We start from the raw sequence: 26,767 nt of genomic DNA on the forward strand, positions 1-26,767 counted from the left end.
ATGTGTGAATGAAACAAAGCACAACTCCAGGTCTGTTTTTGACAAGGAAATGGGATTATAACATGGATTAAACCTCACAAGAGTCACTTTTGTGTAATATCGGCCCTTTAAACAACAGAAATTGACATGAAAACCTGGATAGGATCTTGTATAGAATCAGTATTTGTATCATTACACAGCTTATTTTACTGCTCCTCCTGACCCTGTTCTTTGTTTTCCAAAACTTCCCATAAAAAGTCCAGAGAAGGTCATTTCAGAAGCATTTCCTCATGTGACATTACAGTTACAACAGCCTCTTTTAGATCACACTGGAGACATGACCATCCACAACTGATTTAAACTGTGCGTAAAAGTTGTTGTTTTTTTTGTTTTTTTTTTAAGCTTTCACGGCATGACTCAGCATCTCAACCCCTGACCCTTTTCCCTGTCACCCTGTCCCCATCCTCTCTCCATCCCGTGGTAGTTTTCTCTCCTGTTTCCACTCCTCCAGCCGCAGGCGCAGCTCCATCCTCTCCTCTCCGCGCGCCTCTCTCCGCGCGCCTCTCTCCGCCCCTCAGCGTCACCCATTCAAAGCGGAGCCGAGCGGCCACAGAGCAGTCAGTCAGCAGCAGCACAGTCTGAGAGCGCGGGGGACGATCCAACACACCACCAGCACCACTGACGCACTGACCGGGGCCGGGACACGCTCTCTGGGGGACCCTCCACTCTCACGCGCCCTCACCGGATCGGATCTAACCATGTGGACTGACGTGTGGAAGCTTATTCTTGTGCATTTGTTTCTGACCGAGCTCCGATGCGCAAAAGGTGAGCCACGATCCCACATTTCCATCAGTGAAATCAGGGGGAGACTGTTCTGGATCCACGTCCCCTGCAGCAGAAACAGAAACGGGCTTTGTCACTGCCTCCCCAAAACCCGATGCCTGCTTCTCGTTCTCACTTGTCGTTCGCTTTGGCAGTGCGCGTGACAATAGCGGAAGGAAATGGACAGGTTTCCCCCGTGTGTCTCTTTACACGTGTGTGAACGCAGCGGACTTGGAGTCACTGGTGTGGACGCGTTTTTGGAGCCGTAGCTACGCGCACTCGTGTGTTTACAAAGTGCAAACCGCCGCTTCGCTGGTTTTACGCAGCAGAAGCGTCATTAAAAGCTTCAGTGGTGTGCGTAAGGGGAGTCGGGGAGTGTTATGGGTCAGTGTGGCAGGCGCGTGCGGTCACAGCCGGGACAGCCTTCAGGGTCTGCACAGAAGCAATCAATCATATTTGTGGCTCCTGGAAATAATAGGCTTGTGTGGGTGACTAGAGGCAAGAAATATGAGAGATAAGACGAATATGTTGCATTATTGGGGAAGATTGGTTGGTGATAAGAAGATGGTGCCTAAAAACACAATGACAGGTCCTAGATTTGAAATGAAACACAATCTATTTCCAAAACTATTGTAGATTTCAAGCTGTTCTTCTGACTGTTCCAATGTTTACAGCATCTTGTCAGTTGCTCTAGTAAAACCACGTGCTTTCTCTCACTCTTCCTCCTTGTGTAGTTGTTTGCAGCACGTGTCATACAAAACACAGCGTTTATTACATTCACACTAATATCTCTTTATTTTCTTGTTTCTACCAGGAACTCACGTGGAATCGGATTGCGAGACAGGGCAGTTCCAGTGCGGGAACGGGCGCTGCATCCCGACCCTGTGGAGATGTGATGATGATGACGATTGCTCGGATAATAGTGATGAAGAAAACTGTCGTAAGTACTCGAAATCAGTGGTTTTTGCTTGGTTTGTTGGCACTTGTGGATTCGAAAGTGTTGGTTTGGAGGAATATGAAGTTTTTGATGTTGGTCTGAGGGCGTCTGGGGGCGTTTGTGCATTGAACATTGATTTGCGAAACGTTGTGAGTGCTGACAGGTCAATAATCATCATAATCTTTTGGAATATAGAGGATTAGGAAGTATTATTCACAGGGTACTGTCCAAGTTGATGTCGGGAAGGGACTGAAGTTGGTTTGCGGTTGACAGATGAATAGATTCATCTCCAGAACTGTCGATATTGGAGCTGCTGTTGTCAGATTGTAGTGGAACTTTGGCACAAGTGATGCACAGTATTTGAGTATTATGAGGTATTACTCTGCAGTTTTATTCATTGCAGTAATGATAATTTGTAGGTCATGGTAATTATCTGACTAGAATGACCCCTTTACTCTATCTGCAAATGGATCTGGACACATCTGCAGCTGCCAGTCCAGGTTTAGACCTGGTTCAGTCCTGGTTCACTCCTTGTCTAGTTCTGGTCTAGATCTGGTTTAGTCCGGGTTTAGACCTGGTTTAGACATTGTTTAGACCTGGTTTGGTCCTCATTTAGACCTGGTCTAGTCCTGGTTCAGTCCTGGTTCTGGTCTAGTTCTGGTCTAGTCCCGGTCTAGTCCCGGTCTAGTCCCGGTCTACTCCCGGTCTAGTCCCGGTCTAGCCCATGGGAGTGGATGTCTCGTTCACTGTGGTTCTCCTCGAGCTTCCTCTTTTTCCCACTGTTTTTTTTACATTAATATTTCTTTGTTTTGTTTTTCTTTGCTGAGAAGGAGGGTCTGAGGACAGGGGGCGCTCTGGGACAGTGTTTCCTGCAGGAGGAGGGTCTGAGGACAGGGGGCGCTCTGGGACAGTGTTTCCTGCAGGAGGAGGGTCTGAGGACAGGGGGCGCTCTGGGACAGTGTTTCCTGCAGGAGGAGGGTCTGAGGACAGGGGGCGCTCTGGGACAGTGTTTCTTGCAGGAGGAGGGTCTGGGGACAGGGGGCGCTCTTCAAAACTTTGCTTTGGAACCGACCTGGACGACAACGGGATTAGACAGACATCATATTAAAGGTCCTGTATCACACAAAACTGACTCTTGTGAGGTTTAAGTCATGTTCTAATGTTGTTTCCTCCTCAAAAACAGACCTGGAGTTGTGTTTTGTTTCATTCACACATGTTTGAGTAACACTGTATCACCACTTCATGACATCACAAGGTGGAGCAGAGTGTTTTCTGTTTGAGAAAAGAACGGGATTTTTAAACATGTGTGAATGAAACAAAACACAACTCCAGGTCTGTTTGTGATAAGGGAACATTAAAACATGGCCCCTTTGGGAGGAGGGCTACTTTTGAGTGAATGACATTACTCTGGCCGCTTTAAGCTGATTTACCCACTGGAATCTGAGTTGTTAATCTGCAGACGCTGGTGCTGAACCGTTGATCCCAGATTGGAGCTCAGGTCACATGGCTCTGGGAATTTCACTCATTTTTCCTCATTACAGCTGCAGCGTAGAACCACCCGAGGTCAGAGCAGACCTATTTCATAATGTTATTTTTATTAGCTTTATCTGCAGACTGGGGATAATGGAAGCTTTGTTATCGGACAGACGTTCGCTCTGCTCAACCAGCTCTGCCTGAGTCTGATGGTGACGTGATCAAACTGCAGGACTGTTGCAAGTTTAAATGTGTTGTCTATTAAGTTTAAAGTTGTCAAGTTTAAAGTTGTTGTCTATTAAAAAGCCAATGTTCTAATGTTGTTTCCTCCTCACAAACAGACCTGGAGTTGTGTTTTGTTTCATTCACACGTGTTTAACACACAAACCCTGCATGTTTAGGCTGAGTTCTTCTCTCAAACTGGAAACACTCTGTTCCACTTTGTGATGTCATGTGGTAATACAGGAAGTGCTTCACTGTGTTTTTAAACTCCACTAGAATCTTTTGGATGATTTCCACGACTTGAATTGCCAATATTTACTGAACTAAAGGTAAAAGCACCTTGTGACAAAGTGGTCTTTGGTTCCGTTAATGTCAACTTAGTTTTCCTGTTGAGGAGTGTATTTAAACCAGTCAGTGAAGCCGATGACACATGGGTTTTTCCTTGATTTCTTAATTTCTGTTGCATTTGCTTAAGTTGAGCACAGTTATATTTTGTACATTTGTATATATTTTTTCCACAGTTTACTGCAGTAGATCAAAATAATTTTTTGTCTGGCTAAATACATGTTTGCCTCCTACTTTGACCACATCAGCCAACTTCCCCACAGAGCTGTTAACTTGAAAAGTGCCACTTCATGACATCACAAGGTGGAACAGAGCATTTTGAGTCTTGGAGATGTAGACAGACTAATAATAAAGTGTTACTCAAACATGTGTGAATGAAACAAAACACAACTCCAGGTCTGTTTTTGAGGAGGGAACATCATTAGAACATGACTTACAGCTCACAAGAGTAAATTTTGTGTGATATGGGACCAACTCAGAATATGATGTTTAGCGGTGAATTGTCGAGTTTATAAAGTAAAAAAAATAGTTGTAAGAGTCGGGTTATTTCTGTTTGCGTTCACACTTTTCATGATGATTCAGGAAGTGGCTTTTTCTACAACTTTGAAGCTTCTATAAGACTATAATTATGCTGTTTCACATCTTGCATCAAACATGATTGCCTTATAGACACTACGGCGTTAGTGTAGCTTTGTAACGTTACACTCTGGAGCCACGTGACGTGCAAATAAAACATCCATGTATTTATGACTTTAGTTCGAAATCGTCCTGTCACGACGTCACTATATCCATGTGTCGTTCAGTTGGACAGATGGAACAGTCATTTCTGGAGGTCAGTTTTTATTTTGGGGACTTTTTCTTGGTTAATTTTCTGTATCAAGACGAGATTTGAGCTGTAGAAGTAACATGCTTTCAGTTTCAGATGTTTAAAAGCGTTTGGAAACATTTTTATGCAGAATAGTTTGTTGGGGATAGTTTTGTTGTTTTCAGTTTGTTCGTTTATTGTCTTTATTTACTTCAGCAATATATCGCACTTCAAAATTGCAAAAAAGATTGTGAACTCATGAGAAAAATGCTCCTGGGAGATTAGTTTTCCATATGTTTACGTTTGGATTGGATAAAAAGGGTGAAGTGCTGGCTCTAGATCGTAAACACAAAGACATGACAAAGATGGCAAAAATATTCAAGTAAATCAAAAATGGTTTTGCCAAAATGGTGAACTAAACCACTCAAAATGTCAAAATGTCATCTTTGTTCTTTGTTCTCTTGGGCCTAATCTCGCGTCGTGTCTCATCTCGTGGAAATTGGGCCTCATCTCACTCCAAGGCTAGTTCAAAATCAAAATAGGCTTCAGTTTCAGATGTTTAGAAACATTTTTATAGTCAAGAGTGAGAATCAAACCTTGTTTTTTGCAGTTCATATTTTTATTTTTATTTTTACAATTTTGTACATTTAAAATAGTTTTTTGGTTTCAATATTACAGTTTATCGTCAATATTTACTTCAGCAACATATCGCACTTGAAATTTGGAAACATGTTTATAGTCGAGTGCGAGAACAGAACCTCTGACCCTCTGGTTGTTGGACGAACACGCAACTCATCAATGTTGATTTTTGGGCATTTTAAGTTGTGTTTTAAATCTGCTATAATCCGACACTAACCAAATATAGTTTTTTCAATGATTATAAATGTGTCCAAAGAGCAAAGAAATTATGAATTTGAAAAATGTTATTTGTATGAGCATTTGACAGAAATAAATGCAAATGCTCCAACCCTAGACTGTGAGCATGTGTGCACTTCTGGCTCCATCAACTCTGGCTTCAATTCACTTTCTATTGAAAAGCTGTGGCCCCTCTCTCTGTAACTGCTGCTGTCACTCATCATTTTGGTTCTAAAATGTTTGTATTAACTCGCTCTACATGATCCTAAGGTTTTTATTTCACTATTGTGTCTGTAAATCAAAATATGAACGTTAATGGCAGACAAATCATGCGCCTTCTTTCCCTGAGATCACTCCCGCTCGCATTAGTAACAGATTTGATTGGCAGCATTGCTAAGCAGTGTGGGTAGGAAGTGGCGTTACCTTCAACAGCCTTGCTCCAGATTGGCTCTTTGGTTGCTATGATACTCACATTTGGAATTCCAAAAATGAAACTCGGCTCCAAATTGGCCGCTATAACTGCTCTAACCTCGACTCGCTTCATTTGACTGGAGCTGAACGCTGTGGGTGACGTCACATTCACTCAGTCCACTTCTTTATACAGTCTGTAGTTTCTGTATATGTTGCTCTTGTGTTGGTCGGGCTGGTAATTGAAACATTAAAACATATTCCATTCAAAATCGCTTCCAGTTTAAACGTTTCCTACTCGCTCTAATCACAAATTGAACTGACAACCAACTGAGTAATTACTATACTACTATTTGTCACGCTCATAATTGCTTCGGCGAGTACAATTCTATGGTCCACATCTTCACCGTAACCAACCAGCCGTACCCCGCGCTCTTCCTCCCCGTCACCGCATCTGGTGAGGGGCCTCTGGGGAGCGCCCCGGGTGCCCGCCCCCGACGCTCACCAGCGCGTGGCATCGATCGGAGAGACTGACGGAGAGGATCGGGTTTGATTGAAGTGGAACGAGAGTTTGATGAGGTCTTTGTTAGTGGAGCAGGTGTGGACGTCTTTGGGGGTGGACACTGGGAGAACGCTCCTCCAGGTGTTTGGTGTTGGTTTTTGGGGTGTTTGTTATAACAGAGTTCGCTTTGTTACGTAAGTGTTTTCTGTTTGGTTGTGCGGTTGTGTGTACTCGGGCATCGTTTAGTCAAAATCTATTTCAGAGTTTGTGCAGTTTAAACGAGTCCTGCAGCTTCTGTCCGACTCACCACACTGAAGATTTTGAGTAAATGTAAAACTAAAGCGAATATGGAGAAAACGTGTCTGATTGTCACATCTTTTGTAAAAACAGTTTCAGATCCAGTGAAGTACTCAATTTTACTACTAGTACTACTGCTACTACTGCTGCTTGCATTGCTACATCAATGAAGTACTCTGGATTATTACCATGACTACTACCACTATTACTACTACTCTGCATTGCTATCAATTTTACTGCTTCTTCTACTACTACTGCTACTTGCATTGCTACAGTACTCTGCATCACTATCGTTTTTACTACTACTACTACTACTACAGCTGCTTACATTTTTATTTTATTGATTTTACTACGACTGCTGCTGCTACTACTACTACTACTACTTACATTGCTACGTCAGTGAAGTACTCCGCGTTCCTATTGATTTTTCTGCTGCTGCTACTACTACCACCAGTACTTCTTCTACTACTTGCATTGGTACGTTAGTGAAGTATTCTAGATTGTTATTGATTTTATTGCCACTACTACTACTTCTACTACTAGTACTACTTGCATTGTTGCATTAGTGAAGTCCTCTACATTTCTATCGATTTTGCCACTACTATTGCTGTTACTCCTGCTGTTACTACTACTAGTGCTACTTGCATTGCTACAATACTCAATTCGACTGCTGCTGCTACTACTACTGCTTATATTGCTACGTCAGTGAAGTACTCTGCATTTCTATCCATTTTGCTGCTACTACTACCACCACCACCAGTACCTCTGCTACTACTTGCATTGTTACGTTAGTGAAGTATTCTGGATTGTTTTTAGTCTCCATTTCTATCAGTTTTTCTACTCCTACTGCTGCTGCTGCTACTTGCATTGTTATGCTAGTGAAATATTCTGCATTGCTATCGATACTACTACTACTACTATTACTGCTGCTTGTATTGCTGCGTCACGTCCTGCTGCTCTTCATTTGTTCACATTTGTACTTGACATTACTCCTCATAACAATTAAACAGGTGATTCAGCCGCTCACTGCTCCACCTCCAACGGCCGAGGTGAGTGGAGAGAGGTGGATCTGCACTTTCCTGGAATCTTGGTTTACTTTTGTTTCTTAATGGCTGATTTGATCTCTAGTTCCGCCTTCATCTCCCCCTCTCTTTCTCCTCCTCCTCCCTCGTCCGCTCCTCTTCCTCTTTAGCCCCCGGGCGGATGTCGGTGCTCATGGTCTCACGTCGTCTCGTCTTGTACCGCGGGGTTTGCTTCGCTCCTGTTGTTATAAAGCCGACGGATCAGGAGAAAGTATAAATCCAATTGTGCGATGCGCGGTGACGGGCGCCGTGCCAGCTCTCCCAACGTCAGGTTTGAGCCCGTCACCTGGCACCGCTCCATCAGGAAGAGAAGAAGAAAAGAGGGAGGGATAGACAGACCAGGGGCATGTGAAGAAAACGTGGCTGTGTGATTTATAGGGAAGTAAAAGAACAGATACTGAGGGAAAAAGTAACTCAAGTAAAATTTAAAGTATCACATGAAAAAAAAAAAAACACAAAGTAAGTACCTATTTAAAAATGTACTTTACGAGTAAAAAATAAAAGTATTTCACACAAGTGTTGTTCATTTATTAAAGGTTAAATGTAGAGACATAGATTAAAAAATCATGCGGTGGAGGAGGAGAGAGGGAGGAGGAGGAGGATGAGAGAAGAAGAAGAGGAGCAATATGAGAGGAGGAGAAGAAGAAGAGGAAGAGGAGGACGAGAGAAGAAGAGGAGAATGAGAGAGGGGAGGAGGAGGACAGGAGAGGAGAGAGGAGGACGAGAGGAGAAGAAGAGGATGAGAGAGGAGATGAGAGGAAGACAAGGAGGAGGAGGATAGGAGAGGAGAGAGGAGGAGGATGAGAGAAGAAGAGGAGCAGGACGAGAGAAGAAGAGGAGGAGGATGGGAGAGGAGAGGAGGACAAGGAGGAGGAGGAGGAGGAGGACGATGAGAGAGGAGGAGGAGGAAAGAGGATGAGGAGGATGAATTTTGTGTATTTATTTTTGTTTTGCTCAAAGCCGAAGCTCAAACTCTAAAACTTTGGTCAGGATGTTTCCACGATAATGATAAAAATAACCCCTCAAATCATATGAAAAGTACTTGTTAAAAAATGTAATGGAGTAGAAAGTACAGATACCTGCTCTCAAATGTAGTGAAGTAAAAAAAAAGTATCCACTGTAAAATGTATTTAAGTCAAGTCCAGATACCTCAAAATTCTACTTAAGTACAGTACTTTACTACTTGTACTTTGTTTTGTTTCACCGCTGCACAGATTACACAACAGTACATCGAATATTGTCCCGTCTGTTGTCGTTCGTTGCTGTGTTATTTTGCACGCCGCTTAAAATCCATTCTATACAGAGTAGAGATGAGCTGATTTAACTTTTTCAGTTCCGATATCGATTCTGATACTACATCCTCCACCTCATATCAACCGATACCAGAGCAGAGACTGAGAACAGCTCAAATCTGTCGCCAGTTACACACCATAAATGTCTAACACTAAAACTAATAGTTCCATCTGTCACGTGTTGATCAATAAGACGATAATTTAATGATCGTGACTCCCAACGAGCACGATCCTACCGCAAAATCGACACGTTAAACATTACCCACATTTATTCCAGATTTGTTATGCAACTCGACAAGGAGGAGTCTTACACGGCAATTTACACGTTAAGAACAGGAAATGCAGGTAGAACTTGGATTTTTATTGTGTAATTATTTTATCATCCAAACCTGTCCCGTAACAAAATTTTCCAAATGAGTGACTGAAATTGACTTGATTAAACCTTTATTGATGACTGGGGAAAAATGGTCAGCTTCTTTATATATATTAAAATAAAAAGGTGGACATATCACGATCTAAACTTTCGTGGGACTGAAGACGAGTCACGGCTCTTGTTTACGTGAAGGTTCTGAGTCTCTTTATCTCCCCATGTGTCTTTTTTACTTAAATCTGTCTCCAATCTCCTCCTCTTTTCTCCTCTTTCTCTCCTCTGGTGCTTCTCATTATTATAATCAAAGTTACATTAAGTAGCCGACTATTTTCTCACCATTTATGAGTGAAACTTAAGACCTCACTTCATGTGTTTCCGTCGTTAGCATGCTCGTACTTTTAGCTCGTTCCAAACTTTAACTGTGGATTTCTCTGGAGTTATTGGTCCGATCAATGAGGCGTGTCACGATGGTCACTATATCGTCTAAATATGAAAGTTGGAACAATATTTTTGGGATCAGTATTTATTGTCGGGACTTTTCCTTTGCACTAGTCGGGAACTCACCTATGTGTATGTATGTAAACAGTGGAAAATAGGAAGTGTCTTAGTGTTGTTGTTTTGTCTTGTCTCTGCCTGTATGGATGTTATTCTGTTGTATGTTGAAATTTCTGCCTCTTGGCCAGGTCGTCGTTGAAAATGAGAATTGGTTCTCAACCGACCTACCTGGTAAAATAAAGGTTAAATAAATAAACTTTGCGTTATTTTTCCATTTCTATGATTAGAGTTTAGTTGTGGAAGCTTACTACCAAACTCACTACCAAAGTGTTTCTGTCTGCCATTTGTGATTTTTAACCTCATAATAAAACCACATAATACAACTGCATATATATATATATATATATATATATATATATATATAATGTAATTAAACATTAAAATAAATAATATAATACAAAAATTAAAAGTAGAAAAATAACTAAAAATAAAGTAAGAATAGTTTTTGAGGATAATTCTACTTTTATGTTTTTGTGTCACTGGAAGAGTTTCAATAATATCATTCATCGTCGATATTTCCTTCCGTCTAAACTTGAAGTCACCTGTTTGTTTTTAATAAGATGGAAGAAGATCCAATCCAAACTCGAGGTTGATAATTAGGGGAAAAATCTATATAATCTATAACCTATATCGCCCAGCTCTTTATGAAACCTTTATGACTCACAGCCGTTGTCGTTGTGAAAGTCGGCGCTCACTTTAATAACATGAGTGATATTTCTATGCTAGGCTAATCTGATTGGCTTGTGTGTTTTCCTCTGGCCCTTCTTCCTCCTCCTCCTCTTCCTCCTCCTCTCTCTGCTCTGCTTCGTTTCCAACACATCTCTTGGTAGATTGGGCTCTCGTTGCCCAGGGAAACGGTTGTAAAGTGTTAATTCTGCTTTTTCCTCTGCGTGTGTGCGCTGTCTTACATTTGAACATAGAATCATTCCAATGTGAGAATTGAAAACACTCCGTCTGTGCGTGTCTTTATGACCCATATACAGCTGCGTGAAGGGACTATGGTTTAAACACGACATCAAGGTATTAAATCCAATTAGAATCATATCTTTACTCCTTTATTCTTCTTCTGGCCTTTTGAATAATGCAGCATGTAAATAAATAGGCCATATGCTTCTGTATATGCGGCGGTTAGTGTTACTTTGAACAGAACAATTGGTAGATAACTGCTGTATTGATCCAGACACACACTTACGCAGGCGACTATCAAGGCTGATTCTAGCTATAAGCGCATGAAGCGATATTCAAATTTTGTGTCACGATTATCATGGCCAAAATAATTGCGATAAACAATTATATCACAATAATAAAGTTGCTGACTGTTTAAAAATATTATGGATATGAATGATTATTTTAATATTATGAATAAGTTCCATGTTTAAATAACTGTTATAGTATTGTACTTTGTTATCAGTGAAAACAACTATGATTTAGGAGAGATAATCTGGATGAGCAGGGCCGTCGACTGAAATTTGGGGGCCCGGGGCAACAAGACTCACATGGGCCCCCCTCTAATACAAATTAATAGGAAAAGGCTGCAGTCCTGGGTTGTTTTGTCCCTCCTTTTTTTCTGCACGTTCTGGTGATATAACGGCAATTATCTTTGTTGGCGATTATCACGATTATATAAAATGTCCCATGAACGATTACTGTCAACCCTTTTTATCACAATAAATTATATTGTTTATTGTCCCATCCCTGCTCTGCATAAAGCTGTATTTGAACACTCCCGTACGATGATGGCATGGCACAGCTCCATAATGGGTTAGCAGTAAAAACAAGTGATGGGATGATTAACAATAATGTAATTTATCTTGATAAAAAGGGTCGATAGTAATTGTTCATTAGATTAATCAATACGAAAACTAGTATCGAAACTAGATACTCATTTCAACATGCTAGAAAAAAATTACTTATCCCCAGGGGAGTCAACAGGGGGGACAAAGGGGTCTGTTGTCTTAGGGGCCCAGAATTAGACCCTCTTCCTTTTAATTTGTATCACAGGGGGCTATGTGAGCCTTATTGACCTGGGCCTCCAAATTTCAGTTAAACAACCTTAATCATTATCGTGATATAATCGTTTATCACAATTATTTTGGCTATGATCATCGTCACAGAAAATTTCAATATCGTCCCATGAGACCAACCAAATATCGACTTTGGCAGGAGATTTAAGGCCGATAGCCCATAGGTAACAAAGGGCAAATATCGGCCCGGTACATCAGCTACATCAGATGTGTCGTTCTATCTCTGATTCTTAATACACCACACACAGAAGTGAATAACACAACACAGATGTACATTAGAGACTTGGAAGTAGATTTTGAACTTTGCCGTGAACTTTTGAAACCAGCTGGAGATCGTTGAGCTCAAACAAAGGCAGAGCTCTGTCCCAAACAAAGATTGTGTGTGGTAGTTTGGCTTGGCAGGACAATAGGTCAGAGCCGAGAAGAGCGTCTCCTCCTCGGCTTCCCATAGAGGACCCATCACAGCAGATTTCACGCCACCAGTGTTACGTCCTAGGCCCCGCCCACGCACGCCCACACACACGGCGGGTTTCTATGCTTTTTGTGGACATTACCTTGACTTACATTCACTGGTCCTTATCTTAAAGGGCCCATATTACACAATGTTCTGATCTGTTCTAATGTTTCCTCATCACAAACAGACCTGGAGTTGTGTTTTTGTTTCATCCACACATGTTTAACACACAAACAAACCTGCATATTTAGGCTGAGTTCTTCTCTCAAACTGAAAACACTCCGTTCGACCTTGTGATGTCATGTGGTAATACAGGAAGTGCTCCACTGTGTTTTTAAACTCCATACACCTTCACTAGAATCATTTGGATAATTTCAGCCCTGGAATCGCCAAACTCTAGTAAACAAAAGGTAAAAGGAGCTGTTGGAACTTAAACTACCACTTCATGACATGACAGTGTGGAAAAGAGCATTTCGAGCTTTGGAGATGTAGAAAAGTGTTACTCAAACATTTGTGAATGAAACAAAACACATCTCCAGGTATGTTTTTGAGGAAGTAACGGAATTGCAACATGTCTTAAAGGTCACAAGAGTCAGTTTTGCATAATATAGGATCTTTAACCACATGTACTATTTGCTTAACCTTAACCTAAACCCTATAGGAGTCGGATCCCCGTGAATTGAGCATGTATTCCAATTTCCAATTCAAAACTGAATGGTGAAAAGTCCCAAAAACACATAACACACATAACAGGAAGCTAAAACATATGAACAAATATTAGTCCCCGCGTTGTTATGAATACCCGCCCACACATATACTGCGGAGAGGCTCTAGGCAAAGTCGAAAACACATTTTGGTCACCTGCTGTCCCTTCATATACCACTACCCGACGCACAGCTGGGGATGGGGGTGTTCTAATGGGAGGAGGAGGTCAAGGGGAGCGCTGGCCTAATCAGTTGTAAACCACACAGCAGCCAATGGGCGGGAGGCGGACGCACACGCTCACTCAGGGTCAAGTCTTATATTGATTAAGTCCATGCTAGCCTCTGCAGAATCCGCATGTTTTTCTGTTCGGTTTCATCTCGCAAACTACGAGCTACAGGGTAAAAAAGGGCACGAGGAGAGTGTAAACGGGTCGACGCTGGGTTTTTTCCATGTAGTAAAGTTCTCTCTATAATGGCCCGGTACAAACATAACGTAAACGCAGCTCTTAGGGTCAAAGTGAGACCTCTGTGTGCTGCCTGCATCTAATTATAAACCGTTGTTGTTGTCCATGACGCAGGAATTGCTGATGCTAGTGCGCTCCTAGACTGTAAAGACGTGGACTAAGTGAGTGTGACGTCACCCACAGCGTTCGGTTCCAATCAAATGAAGCTCATGAGGCTAGAGCAGTTATAGCGGCGAATCTGGAGCGAGTATCATAGCAACCAAAGAGCCAATCCGAAGCGAGGCTGTTGAAGGTAACGCCCGTTCCCGTCCACACCGCTGGTTTAGTGAAATAAATACCCCAGGATCCTGTAGCGCGGGTTAATACGAACATTTTACAACCAAAATGACGAGTCTGACAACAGCAGTTACAGAGAGAGGTGGACACAGTTTTTCAATAGAAAGTGAATTGGAGCCACAGTCGATGGAGCTGGAAGTGCGCCCATGATCGCGTCTTATTTGGAACGTGGCAGCTAGCAGGTTAGCTATGTCCATTTATATAAACAGTCTATGGTTTGAACACTTTAATGCGAAGAGATAACTGCAAAAAACATGATTACACAGCTCTGTTATAGGTTTGTTTGTTTTTAAAAAGTTTGTGGGTGAGTTTTTTAGTAATTTAAGTTCAAAATCAAGATCGAGCCTTCATATCAGCCCAAAATAATCTGAAAAAACTCAACAATCATTATCTGCATCTGCCATGAGAAAACCCATATCGCTCAGTCGCTAGTTAGGATGCTATTGTTGTTAGCTTAACGTGACGGAAAAACTCTGCTATGGCCTGTGTGTGTGAAAATGTTCAAAGTGCTTATAAACTCATCATGGTGAATCATTAGGCTGTTAGGAATGCATTAGGAATAATTAGACAGCTGTAAACCATTTGAAGTCAACTAGTTTGATTTTTCATGTTTTTAAGAACCTAAGAATCTGGGACTAGACTTTTGGAGAGCTACAAGGATCATTTAGCGTTTAGAGTAAAAATTCACTATAAAAATAATTGAACCACAAATGTTTTATTTTATTTTTAATAATTTATTTGATCAGTACTGGACAGATTAACGTATTTTAAACATATTTTACATGCTGAGCGCTAAATCTGCCAATGCTAAAGGGCGACAGTGGCTCAGTTGGTAGAGTGTTCGTCCACTGGTTGGCTGAAGTTTGCCGGTTCAAGTGGTCAAATTGCTCAAATGAAAAACTGGTTACGGTCAAACCAAACATGCTTCATCTATAGCATCTTCATCTATGGCAATGTGATTTAAACTTTTCTGTGGAGACATATTTGAATGTGGGGGCCAAACTGACTGAAATAATGGGGACTGTGCAATGAGTGTAATGTGCAATTTTTATTTTGACCCTTTTGTGACCCCAGCCCTTGGAACAACGGATGGAAATTAGCCGTTAGCTATAATCTGGTGTGTTTACATTCATGTTGTATCATCTCTGTTCATTAGCATGGTCTTTCCCAGTCACATAAATAAATATCCACTCATCCCTCGACTCACACGTTGGCGGTGCGATTCCAGCTTCCACAGATGAATGCTGTCATTGTGTCCTTGGGCAAGACACTTAACCCCCCTCGCCCCCAGTGTCTGTGTACACTGGTGTATGAATGTGTGTGTGAATGTGTGAGCGGATCTTTCCTCTAAAGCACCTTGAGTGTCTTGAAGGTGGAAAAGCGCTGTATAAAATTGTGACCGTGACCATTTAAAGATGCTCGTAAAAGTGCTATGCTAACTCATGCTAACACACCTGTATATTGAGCTGTGGCCCTTCTGCTTCACTTTGTGATGTGGCTATAGTGTAAGAGCACATTTCACAAACAGTCTCAGCACAGAACAGCACGTGGACACTCAGAGGATCTTCAGACCGAGTCGTTGTGCTTCATGTCAGGCTTTTAGAGTGACTTGTTTGACACGTACATCTTTTCTTGTGTTTGTTGTTGTAATTGTTTGAAATTAACTTATCTGTATTTCTAAATCATTTGCATGTTTTGTGAGCTTGGCACAGTCTTAAACACTTTGAATGAGATGTTTTTTTTTACCCTTCTTAAAGTTAAAGTTGTAGTAATATTGGTCTTTACTATTAGGACAGCACCGATCCAATGCAATTTATTATTTTTAAACCCAAAATCACAGCAGCAGCTCTTAGGGCTGAACATGAGGAAAGTTAAGAAAATCAGAAAGTCAGTAAGAATAACAGAAAGTTAGAAAATCAACCATGAAACAGAGACAAGTGAATGGAGAAGTGTCCCAGAGCGCCCTCTGTCCTGTCTCAGCAAGGAAAGACTAAAAAAAAACCCAATGGGAAAAAGAGAAACCTCGAGGAGAACCACAGTAAAGGCGATCCCCGTGAATAAACGGAAATACCGCAGTAATATTTAGCCCTTCTCAATCCCACCATTTCCATCCTTCTTTCACATTTAGAGCATTACTTCACTAAAATATTCTTGGATAAACTTCCACAAATGCAGTCTGTGGTATAAAATTATAATTATTCGTGCTACAGTGATCCCCCACCTTTCCAGCATGTGAATCCCTTGTACATCGCTGTTGGACTGGCAGCTGGCCCACTTCACACTAATGTCGTTATTCAGATAGTGAATGTAATCAAGTCCGCAATTTGTCCCCTGCGTGTGCTGACCTGACAGATGACAAGCCCAGAACGCTCTCACCTTATACTCCGCCAGCAAGACAATACCTGTGTGTGTGTGTGTGTGTGTGTAGATTAAAGACTCTATAAAGAAGTGGACTAAGTGAGTGTGACGTCACCCACAGAAGCTCATCGAGGCTAGCAGTTATACCGGCCAATTTGGAGCCGATTTCCATGTTTGGAATTCCGACCACGAGTATCATAGCAACCAAAGAGCCAATCCAGAGCGAGGCTGTTGAAGGTGACGCCCCTTCCCGCCCACACCTCTGGTTTAGCAGGGAGCGGACAAATGGCAACACTGTCAATCAAACCTGTTGTTAACGCTGACCTCGGTGAAAGAAGGCGCCTGATTTGTCTGTTTTTGTCGTAACGGGTGTGTGTAGCGGACCAAGGGATGCAGACTCGGGGCAGATTTACTGTATTTATTGTAAGAATAGGACAAGTACAAACGGGGGGTGATCCGCAGGTGAGCAGGTGAGCAGGAACACAGGAAACACAGGGACCGGGGACATGAAGGGACCACAGGACGACAGGCAGACCAGACAGGCGTAGGGCAGAGCGGGCAGGAGACATCCAGGGCCGGAGCATGACAGGAACGCAGGGACGACAGGAACGCAGACACAACAGGAACGCCGACACGACAGGAACAGGTGAGGATGACACAGACAGGGTGAGGACATGCAGACGATCTCGCACTGAGTGTCTTCCCCCATCTCCTCTTATCCACGGCAGGTGTGGTGATTAGCCAGATGGGGAGCAGGTGCGCGCGGGAGGAGCCGAGAGCTCCGCCCAGCTCCAGGTACAGGCAGGTGAGGGAGGGGGAAGAGCACACAGGGAGGAAAACCAGGAGCGGACAGTGCGGATCATGACAGTTTTTAATGTTCATATCTTGATTTACAGACACAATAGTGAAATAAAAACCCCAGGATCTTGAAAAAATAAATCGTTTGTTGGATTAATCAATACGAAACTAATTTCAAAAAGTATCGATACAAAAAAAAATCACATTAAGAGGACAAAATTTGAGCTTTCCTGAACAGTCTTGGTTTGTGTTTGAGCTTCATCAGAACAAATATAAGACCTTGAGGAAATTACTTTGTGCTGAAAATGACATTTTGTAAAAAAAAAAAAAGTAGCTTTTTTATCGTCACTCTGTTATCGTAATCGAGCTTGACATTTCTGTATCGAGGCAACACTGGTCTTGACGTATTGATAATTTATAAGCAAGCAACATAAATTTGAAATGTAATTATTCAGTCAAACACGTTGCTACCGTTATTGGGAGCCTCGGGGAACGAAGGTTTGTCTGTTATTAATGTTCATATCTTGATTTACAGACACAATAGCGAAATAAAAACCCCAGGATCATGTAGAGCAGGTTAATATGAATATTTAAGACCAAAATGACAAGTCTGACAGCAGCAGTTACAGAGAGAGGGGACACAGTTTTTCAATAGCATCCATGATCACTTCCTGTTTGTAATGTGGCGGCTAGCAGGTTAGCTATATCCATTTACATATACAGTCTATGGCGTATATATATGTGTGTGTGTGTGTGTGTGTGTGTATAATGTGAGTGGACGCAACGGTGCAAGAAAGGTAATTTTCGCTGAGGTCGCTGCTGGCCTGGGGCTCTTCACCTTCAGTCCATTTCTCTTGTTCAGAGACGTGAAAAGGCAACTTATTTTCCCTTCTGTAACTATTCTGGTGTGTGACTCTGACTCGTGGATGGAACAGGGGAGCTGCGATATGGTGCAAGGACACAGGGGAAGTTCAAAATTCCAACATGAGCTGTCCCTATTAGCTGCAGTTATTTTGGGAATGGCTTATCATTTTCAAAGAATGAAATGTCAAGTCTCCAAGTCTCTATTTTACACTTAAAGGGCTCATATGAGGCTGTTTTCTGATCTTTGTTCTAATGTTGTTTCCTCGTCACAAACAGACCTGGAGTTGTGTTTTGTTTCATTCACACATGTTTAACACAGAAACCCTGCATGTTTGGGCTGAGTTCTTCTTCTCTCAAACTGAAAACACTGTTCCACCTTGTGATGTCATCATGTGGTCCCTCACTTTGATGCGGCCTCACTGTTTTGCCTTTTTTTTAAATGCAATTTTTGGCTAATTGGCTAAGGGACTGTAGACCATTGTCCATCAGTCTCCTCTGTGCCGTGTCTCCTGTACAGTACAGAATGTGTTCAGACAAATTTACATAAATGTTGGATCACAGTGTGACTCTGAAGTGCTGTATGTTTGCAAGTTTTCTCCCCGACAAAACCCACAATGTCGATGAAACGTTCTGCACCGACAAAGGCGCCTACGAAGGTTTGAACTTTGAGAGAGTTTAAACAAGAGAGAAATGTGAGAAAATGTTAATGCCTGTGTGAGAAAAGTGTATAAAGTGTGTGGTGAGGAGTTTACAGCTGCAACACATATAGAATAATTGTAAAAAATAAAGCTGACTCTTTTGCGTATTTCGCCTGTATAGGAAGTGCTCCACTGTGTTTTTAAACTCTATACACCTTCACTAGAATCATTTGAATCATTCATTTCAAACCTGGAATTGTCAAATCTCTGAACACTGAACTAAAGGTAAAAGGAGCTGTTGGAACTTGAAAATTACCACTTCATGACATCACAAGGTGGAACAGAGCATTTTGAGCTTTGGAGATGGAGACAGACTAATAATAAAAGTGTGAATGAAACAAAACACAACTCCAGGTTTGTTTGTGACGAGGAAACAACATTAAAATAGAGATCAGAAAACAGCCTCAAGTGCACGCTCTTCCTCACGTCGCACATTCTCACCCACGGGGGCCCACACTCATTAGATTACAGCAGGACACTCGCAGCCTTCGTCCCGTCTCCTCTGCACTTAGGAGCTGAGACCTTCTGCGGCAAGGACACACCGACAGAAGGGCGGGGGATTTAGATTATGAGTTTATATCGTGACATTTACAGACGGAATTATGACGTTTTTAACCTCAGGATTCAGTTCACAGCACACACATTAACCAGGAGCATTGTGGAGCGTGTTTGAGAGAGCTGCTGCTAAACTAAAACAACAGGTTTGACAGCGAGAAGAGGATGGTTTTATGTATTTTCGATTTGATATTTGACAAAAAGCAACACGGATAACACAAGTATTTCTATTGTTCTTGTCCACTGCCCAATTCTTGATGTTCTTAAAGCATCGTGTTGTCACTGTCAGAATAAAAGTAGAGATTAACAGGAAGAAATTCATATATTTGTTGATACTATCCACCCCAAACATGGCAGAATGTGTTTGTTGATATGTAAACGACAGAGTAAGCGGGTTTTAAATGACTCTTATGAGCTTTAAGCCATGTTATAATGCTGTTACCTCCTCAAAAACAACCTTTACTATTAGTCCGTCGACATTTGCAAAGCTCAACATGCGCTGTTCCACCTTGTGATGTCATGAAGTGGTAGTTTTCCGCTTAACATCTACCTTTTTTACCTTTAGTTCAGGAGAGATTGGCAATTCCAGGGGTGAAATGAATGATCCAAATGATTCTGGTGAAGGTGTGTGGAGTTTAAACACAGTGGAGCACTTCCTGTATTACCACTTCATGACATCACAAGGTGGAACAGTGTTTTCAGAGTGTTTTCAGTTTAAGAGCATGTGTAAATAAAAACAAAACGCATCTCCAGGTCTGTTTGTGACAAGGAAACAACATTTGAACAACAGAAAATAGTGTAATATGGCCCCTTTTAAGTTCTATTGCCTAGTTGTGTTTTTTATTATTGTCGTGTCAGTTGAGTTTGACACTTTAGTTTCCTGACAGCAGTATGGAACATTTCTAGATTTCAAGTCAGAAAAATAACACTGACGGATTCAGCTTGATTAACAAAGCTAATTTCTGTTTTGGTGGAACGGGCTTTTCTTGCAAACTGAAATAAGTCACGATCTAATTATGAAATGGACCTGGATGTAACTCGCCGTTTGCTGAGTCTCAGGTTCTGTTGTTACGTTTTGAGTTTAAAGACGTTTTCCTGGACGTAGCATTTTGTGTTGGCACTGGTGTACTCCTAAGGCTCAAGGCTGACTTACTCTGCACTAAAGCCAGTTGTGTTCAGACTAAAATATGGCCAGCCCACAGAGCAGCTATTTTGGCGATGTTCGGATCCAGTTGTCTCCTTAGCAACCCACTGTGGCCCTTGCCAAAGTCACCTTTTTCCGTAGCCTATTTTTGCTCCTTCAGTTGCTCTAATGGCTCGGCAGCAGGAATTTGGTGACATTCCCAAACTCCGGAGAAATGCCACCGTTCATCGCTGCTACTATTTATTTTTGGGGAGAACAGCAAACCTCTCTTTACTATAGTTTTCAGGTAAGCCTTTAAGTTAACCTTTTTTTTTCTTTTTGCGATAGTATATTTGACCTGGTCTGGCAACAATTAAACTCAGATAAATTGGGGAGATGGATACAGGTTGCCATCAAATTGAAATAGCAGTTTTAAAGGTCACAATTAGCATAGATTTTTCCCATTATTCGTGAACAACTCTTCAGGTCGTGGGTTTGTCTCATTTAGAGTCCATTTTCTCACATTTTTGTCCTTTGGATCATTTTGTTTTTAAAACTACAGCTAATGTACAGTGATATGATCCACTTTTAGACCTGGTTTAGTCCTAGATTAGACCTGAAATAGTCCTGTTACAGACCTGATTTAGACCTGGAATAGTCCAGTTATAGACCTGGTTTAGGCCTGGAATAGTCCACCTGGTTTAGCCTTGGAATAGTCCAGTTACAGGTCTGGTTTAGGCCTGGAATAGTCTTGTTCTAGACCTGCTTTAGACCTGAATTAGTCCTGTTATAGACCTTGTTTAGTCCCATATTAGACCTGGATTAGATATTTTATAGGCCTTGTTTAGACCTGGTTTAGACCTGTTTTATCCCTTTTGCAGACCTGGTTTCGATCTAGATTAGTCCTGTTCTAGTCCTGGTTTAGACCCTGTTTAGACATGGATTACTCCTGTTATAGACCTGGAATAGTCCTGTTACAGACCTGGTTTAGATCTGGATTAGTCCTATTATAGTCCTGATTTAGACCTGGAATAGTCCAGTTCTAGACCTGCTTTAGACCTGAATTATTCCCGTTATAGACCTTGTTTAGTCCTATATTAGACCTGGAATAGCCATTTTACAGTCCTGTTTTAGACCTGTTTTAGACCTACTGTAGACCTGGTGGTAGTGGGCAGTAGTTTCTCTGTGGTGGTCCTTGTTTCCACTTCACTATGGCTGCATATTCACTCTATATTCACAGTTTAATGAACACTTGTAAAGCCTCACTCAGTCGTCGATGTTGCGTCGCCGCCCACAGCCTTTTGGTCTCCATATTAAAGGAGTCTAAGTTCACTCTGCTCGTTTTAATTATCTGGCCTCTAGCGCCAATTCAATAAAACACTAAAACTAACTCTCCCTCTTTGTACCGGGGTTGCCAGGTATGCCCCTTACAAATTCACTCATTGTTCAAACGAGGCCTGTCACGATAATCACCACATCCACTTATCTTTCAATATGTGATGCTGGAACTGCAGTTTTTTGGGGTCAATATTTGTCATGTTACTTTTTCTTTGAACTACTGGGGCATTTTTGTTTATTTTTTGTCTATATGATCAGATTTAAGACATAAAACTTTGAATTAATAACTTGTTTGACTCATTACAGATGCAAAACTAATGACAAAAGTGTTTCAGATCATGATTTTGAACAATATTGTAGATTTATAAAAGTTTTCATGGTTTAAACCTGCTCTCGGGTTTTGTGTCAGTGGCATAAATGAGTTTCCGTATTATCGTTTAGCGCTTATATTTACTTCAGTCATATATCAAACTTTAAAATGTGTTATTGGACAGGCCACATTCAAACTATTGCTAGCGCTAGTTACACTTTTAGTATTTGACACCATTGTATTCAAAGGGTCTGTGAGGTTCTAACTTTGAACAAAGTCATGAAAAAATGTCCTTCTGTCATTATCCTGGCATTTCACAAATAGAAATAATTTTGCTAGCTAATCCCAGCTGGCCTAAAACAGGAAAAATTGAGTCTTTAGACCTGGATTAGTCCTGTTATAGACCTGGTTTAGTCCTGTTCTAGGCCAGGTTTAGTCCTGTTCTGGACCTGGTTTAGTCCTGTTATAGACCTGGTTTAGTCCTGTTATAGTCCTGTTATAGACCTGGTTTAGTCCTGTTATAGACCTGGTTTAGTCCTGTTATAGTCCTGTTATAGACCTGGTTTAGTCCTGGTTTAGTCCTGTTGTTCTAGACCTGGTTTAGTCCTGGATTATTCCTGTTATAGACCTGGTTTTAGACCTGGATTAGTCCTGTTCTAGACCTGGTTTTAGACCTGGATTAGTCCTGTTCTAGACCTGGTTTAGACCTGGATTAGTCCTGTTATAGACCTGGTTTAGTCCTGGTTTAGTCCTGTTGTTCTAGACCTGGTTTAGTCCTGGATTATTCCTGTTATAGACCTGGTTTTAGACCTGGATTAGTCCTGTTCTAGACCTGGTTTAATCCTGGTTTAGTCCTTTTAATAAACCTAATCCTAATTGACCTAAAACAGGAAAAGTTTAGTCTGATTTCATATCAGACAGTGAGAAAAAAACAAACTGTACGTGTCTTTGTATATAGAGTATGTAAACTTGTGCACATGTCACACTGTTGTTCCGCCGCGCTCCAGCTCCGCCACAAAGTCTCCTGTTTTTAATCCTCTGCTCAGATTAACCCAATATCTCCACATGCCACTGCGTTATTATTATTTACATTTGTTGTAATCCTGTTTTTCACCTCTGTCTGTGGAGCTAGCGAACGGTGTGCGAAACAACAACTAACACTGCTGAATAAAACATGCTGCTAATGCTAACGCGCTGACAGAGATATAGAACCAAGGAGGCAAGTGTCACCAGTTGAACAAAAGTGAACTTCAGCGACAATATATTGGGTGGCTGTAAAATCAGGCTTATGTCGGGGGGGTTGTGGGTAGAACTTTGGGGGACTTTGCGTCGTGTCCTTGTGTAACCTCTATGAGATTTCTATAGAGCAGAGGCGCGAGGACGGGTTTATTTAGCTGCACAAAGACGACACTGTTCAGATGCATGTGTGGGTGTGCTGATTCTCATTGATTTTGTTTTATGGCAGATTACGGCTGTAGTCATTCAGTCAATTAACGTTTCAATGACAGACTAGGCTTCAAATGTGGCTAAAACACAGATAAGTATAAACATTTTTTGTCCCAGTTTGGTCAGTTTTCATGGACTATAAGTGGCACTTTTTTGTTAGAATGTTGTCACCTCCTCAAAAACAGACCTGGAGTTGTGTTTTGTTTCATTCGCACATGTTTGAGTAACACTTTCTTATTAGTCCAGGTCAAAATGCTGTGTTCCACCTTGTGATGTCATGACGTGGTAGTTTTCAAGTTAACAGCTCCTTTTACCTTAAGTTCAGTTGAGATTGACAATTCCAGGACTGAACTCTTTTAAATGATTCTAGTGAAGGTGTGTGGAGTACACAGTGGAGCACTTCCTGTTGCAGCACATGACATCACAAGGTGGACGTCAAAGTTTTTATCACGACTTGGGCCCGTTGATGTTTTGATTTCTGGGTGAGGGTAACACTACAGTCTTCCGTTCCAGTTCCATACCCTGTTTATTTTCATATTCGTGCTCCCTCCTCCACATCTTAGCGCGTTCCCGTTTCCTCAGTCAGCTGTTTGTGAGATTACACCGAAGCCCACGCCTCTGACTCCGCTGTGTTTAAGCCCGTTACCTGGAGGGATTTTCCTGTCATTTGCGGAAGGAGGAAAGATGAAAAATGGCGGCAGAGCTCGGGGGAGGTGGTTCTGTGATTGTACAGAATCTGTCAGTAACGCCGCTTATCTAAAGACGGGCTCGCTCATAGACACGGGCTGTAAATAACACCCTCACACACGACAACTGCTGCGGATGTGAAAGGGACCTGCTGATTAAAACGAACAATACTTTTAATAGAACTGTGTCTCATCGAGCTCTTAAGGAATGCAGAAATGTTACAGTAGAGTGATTGATGTTCAACTGTAGACACTGCTCTGTCTGAAGCTTTGTTAGACTTTAATCTGAGCTTTTTCTTCCCAAACACAAACTGACTGGCTAGACACAGATAAACAGATATATTTGGGCCTTTTAGCGTGTCAAATATTGGTCTTAAATCTCACAGGCCGATGTTTAGTTTTGGTTGATGTCCGGCCAAGAAAATCCACACAAAGCTTCATAATGACACTTTAATACAAAAAGATGTCTGCGCAAAACGTGACTACAGCTCACTTGGGGGGGGATTTGTAGTGAATTTAAATTACATAAATTGGGGGAAATAACCAAAGCCCCTAAACCTTAAACCCGAACCCCAAACCCAACCAAAATATCTGCAGTTCTACCTCGGCCATCGCTTGATTTCTCGCTGGATTCTAAACGATCAGCTGTGAAGAAAAACATATAAAAGTGAAATAATTAAATGAACATAAAGGCTGCAAAAGCACATCCCCTTCAGCACTGAACGCACAACACTGAAGCTGCGATCCTGAAGTCACAACACTGAACACACTGAAGGCTGTTGCATCGATAAAGATCAGAGCAATTATTACACAGTTGATATTTTGATGACATTTCAGAACAATACATATAAAAGTGTTATTTCTATCAGTCTCTCCCTGTTCAGACTGAACACACACACACACACACACACCCCGCTCTGGACACACACACACACACACACTCTGCTCTGGACACACACACTCTGCTCATAATCACACAGGGTCTTGCAGTGGCTCTGGTTCAGTGTGTGCTGCTGCATAAACAGAGTGTGTGCTCTGACGTTGCATAAACCGTCTTCGTTGTTTCGTTCACTTCAGTGTTTCCATCAGGACTTTCCCTCTGCTCTGATTGGTCGTGATGATCCAGCTTCATATACTGAACGACAAATTGATAAAGTGATCAAGATATTTTTGGGCTCAGTATTTATGGTAAGTAATTTTTCTTTGCAAAAATGGGGAGATTTTGTTTTTTGTTTTTTTGTTGTGATTTGAGCTGTGGAGGGAGAATAAGTCCCTTTTTATGACTAATTAGTGTTTCTGTTCTGCTGCAGCTCGTGTCTTTAATGAAACAACGAGCTGCTTAAAAATGAATGTTTCTGATCACTATTTAATCACGCTTTATTATTTTTCCACTTGAGCTCAGCCCCCTCACTCACTTTCTCTTTCCCTTACACATGCTTCAGCTACACACACACACACACCCCCACACACACACACGCTACATACAACACTCACTCATAGTTGTTTTTTTTTTTTTTGTCTTATTACAAACTGTCTGACAAAGTTAAACATGCATCTATTCATTTTTACCTTCTTTTAAGTCTCCACATGACCCGGACAAAGAGGGAGCGTGCCCAATGTCGGCCATCTTTAAAGCCTTTGTGGATGAGGTCGCGGGTTGTACCATGTGGAGGGGTGAGGTCGCGGGTCGGACCATGTGGAGGGGTGAGGTCGCGGGTCGGACCATGTGGAGAAGATAGTTTTGTGAGCTTTTTTTTTGTTTCTGGGTATTTGTGTATTTTGGTTTCAATATTTAAGCTTTTAGAGTTTTTTTTAAAGCACTTTTTGCCCTCAAGACTGCACAGTTTCGACTGAAATTTAGCTAAAGTTAAAATGTACCTCACCTGTAGAGTCAGTGGGTCTTACCTGGGGGAGGTCCTTCTGGCTGGGACAATATAAAAGCATCAGCTGTGGGCCATGGGGGGCTTTGGTGGAGTCGTGGCATGAGGTTGTTTTGCAGATTTAATTTTATTTATGTGAACAGCTTGTTGTTTTTTGCTTTCACCTGGCGTCATCTTTTAAACAAATCCTGTCCGGTAAAAGACTCGGACTGTGACCACATCGGGACAGTTTATCTCCTGTCATATTATTGTGTTATTTGAATCAATATGACTTGTTATTAATACGTCTTGAACCAACAATCTTATATTTAAAATGCTTAACTTGTCTGTCTGATTTTAAGTAAATACAAAATAAGAAATGAATATGAAGAAAAACTATTTTAAACTTCGAAATAATCAGATACAGTGATATATTTGCACTTTTTATGGATCATTTTACTCATTTAAACCTCAACAAATACATTTAAATGCCTGGTTTAACTCATTTCTACTGGATTTACATAATGTTGTAATGGGGACTCTGCAAAACAAACAGTATAATAACTTGTGTCAATATTCCCCACCTTTTGTAGACATTTTTCCAGTCGGCTTCAATGAACAGGTTTCGCGCACACATCAGAGAAAGTACGGCTCCCTGCTGAGGACATTTCACTCCATTCAAATAGTTTTTCATGCAAACTGTGTGAGCTCATTTCTTCAGTTCGTTGCGTTTCTATTGTCCCGTGTTTACACAGTCGTCGGGTCATTAGATCTGATGCAGGTCTTGGGAGGTTAACCATGAGCCA

General features: G+C 41.5%; 1 protein-coding gene across 2 annotated transcripts in view; it reads left to right on the forward strand.

Annotated features, from left to right (window-relative positions):
* The first annotated feature begins 727 nt into the window (after positions 1-727).
* The window catches only part of lrp8 (low density lipoprotein receptor-related protein 8, apolipoprotein e receptor), a 269,034-nt gene continuing 242,994 nt past the window's right edge, over positions 728-26,767 (forward strand). For both annotated transcript variants that reach the window (XM_033965471.2, XM_055221522.1), the window contains exons 1-2: positions 728-804; positions 1,616-1,741. In XM_033965471.2, the coding sequence (XP_033821362.1) occupies positions 738-804; positions 1,616-1,741 (193 nt within the window). In that variant the 5' untranslated portion in view covers positions 728-737. The remainder of the gene's footprint in view (positions 805-1,615; positions 1,742-26,767) is intronic.

The sequence above is a fragment of the Periophthalmus magnuspinnatus genome, chromosome 4 (assembly GCF_009829125.3).
Source record: "Periophthalmus magnuspinnatus isolate fPerMag1 chromosome 4, fPerMag1.2.pri, whole genome shotgun sequence".
NCBI lineage: Eukaryota > Metazoa > Chordata > Actinopteri > Gobiiformes > Gobiidae > Periophthalmus > Periophthalmus magnuspinnatus.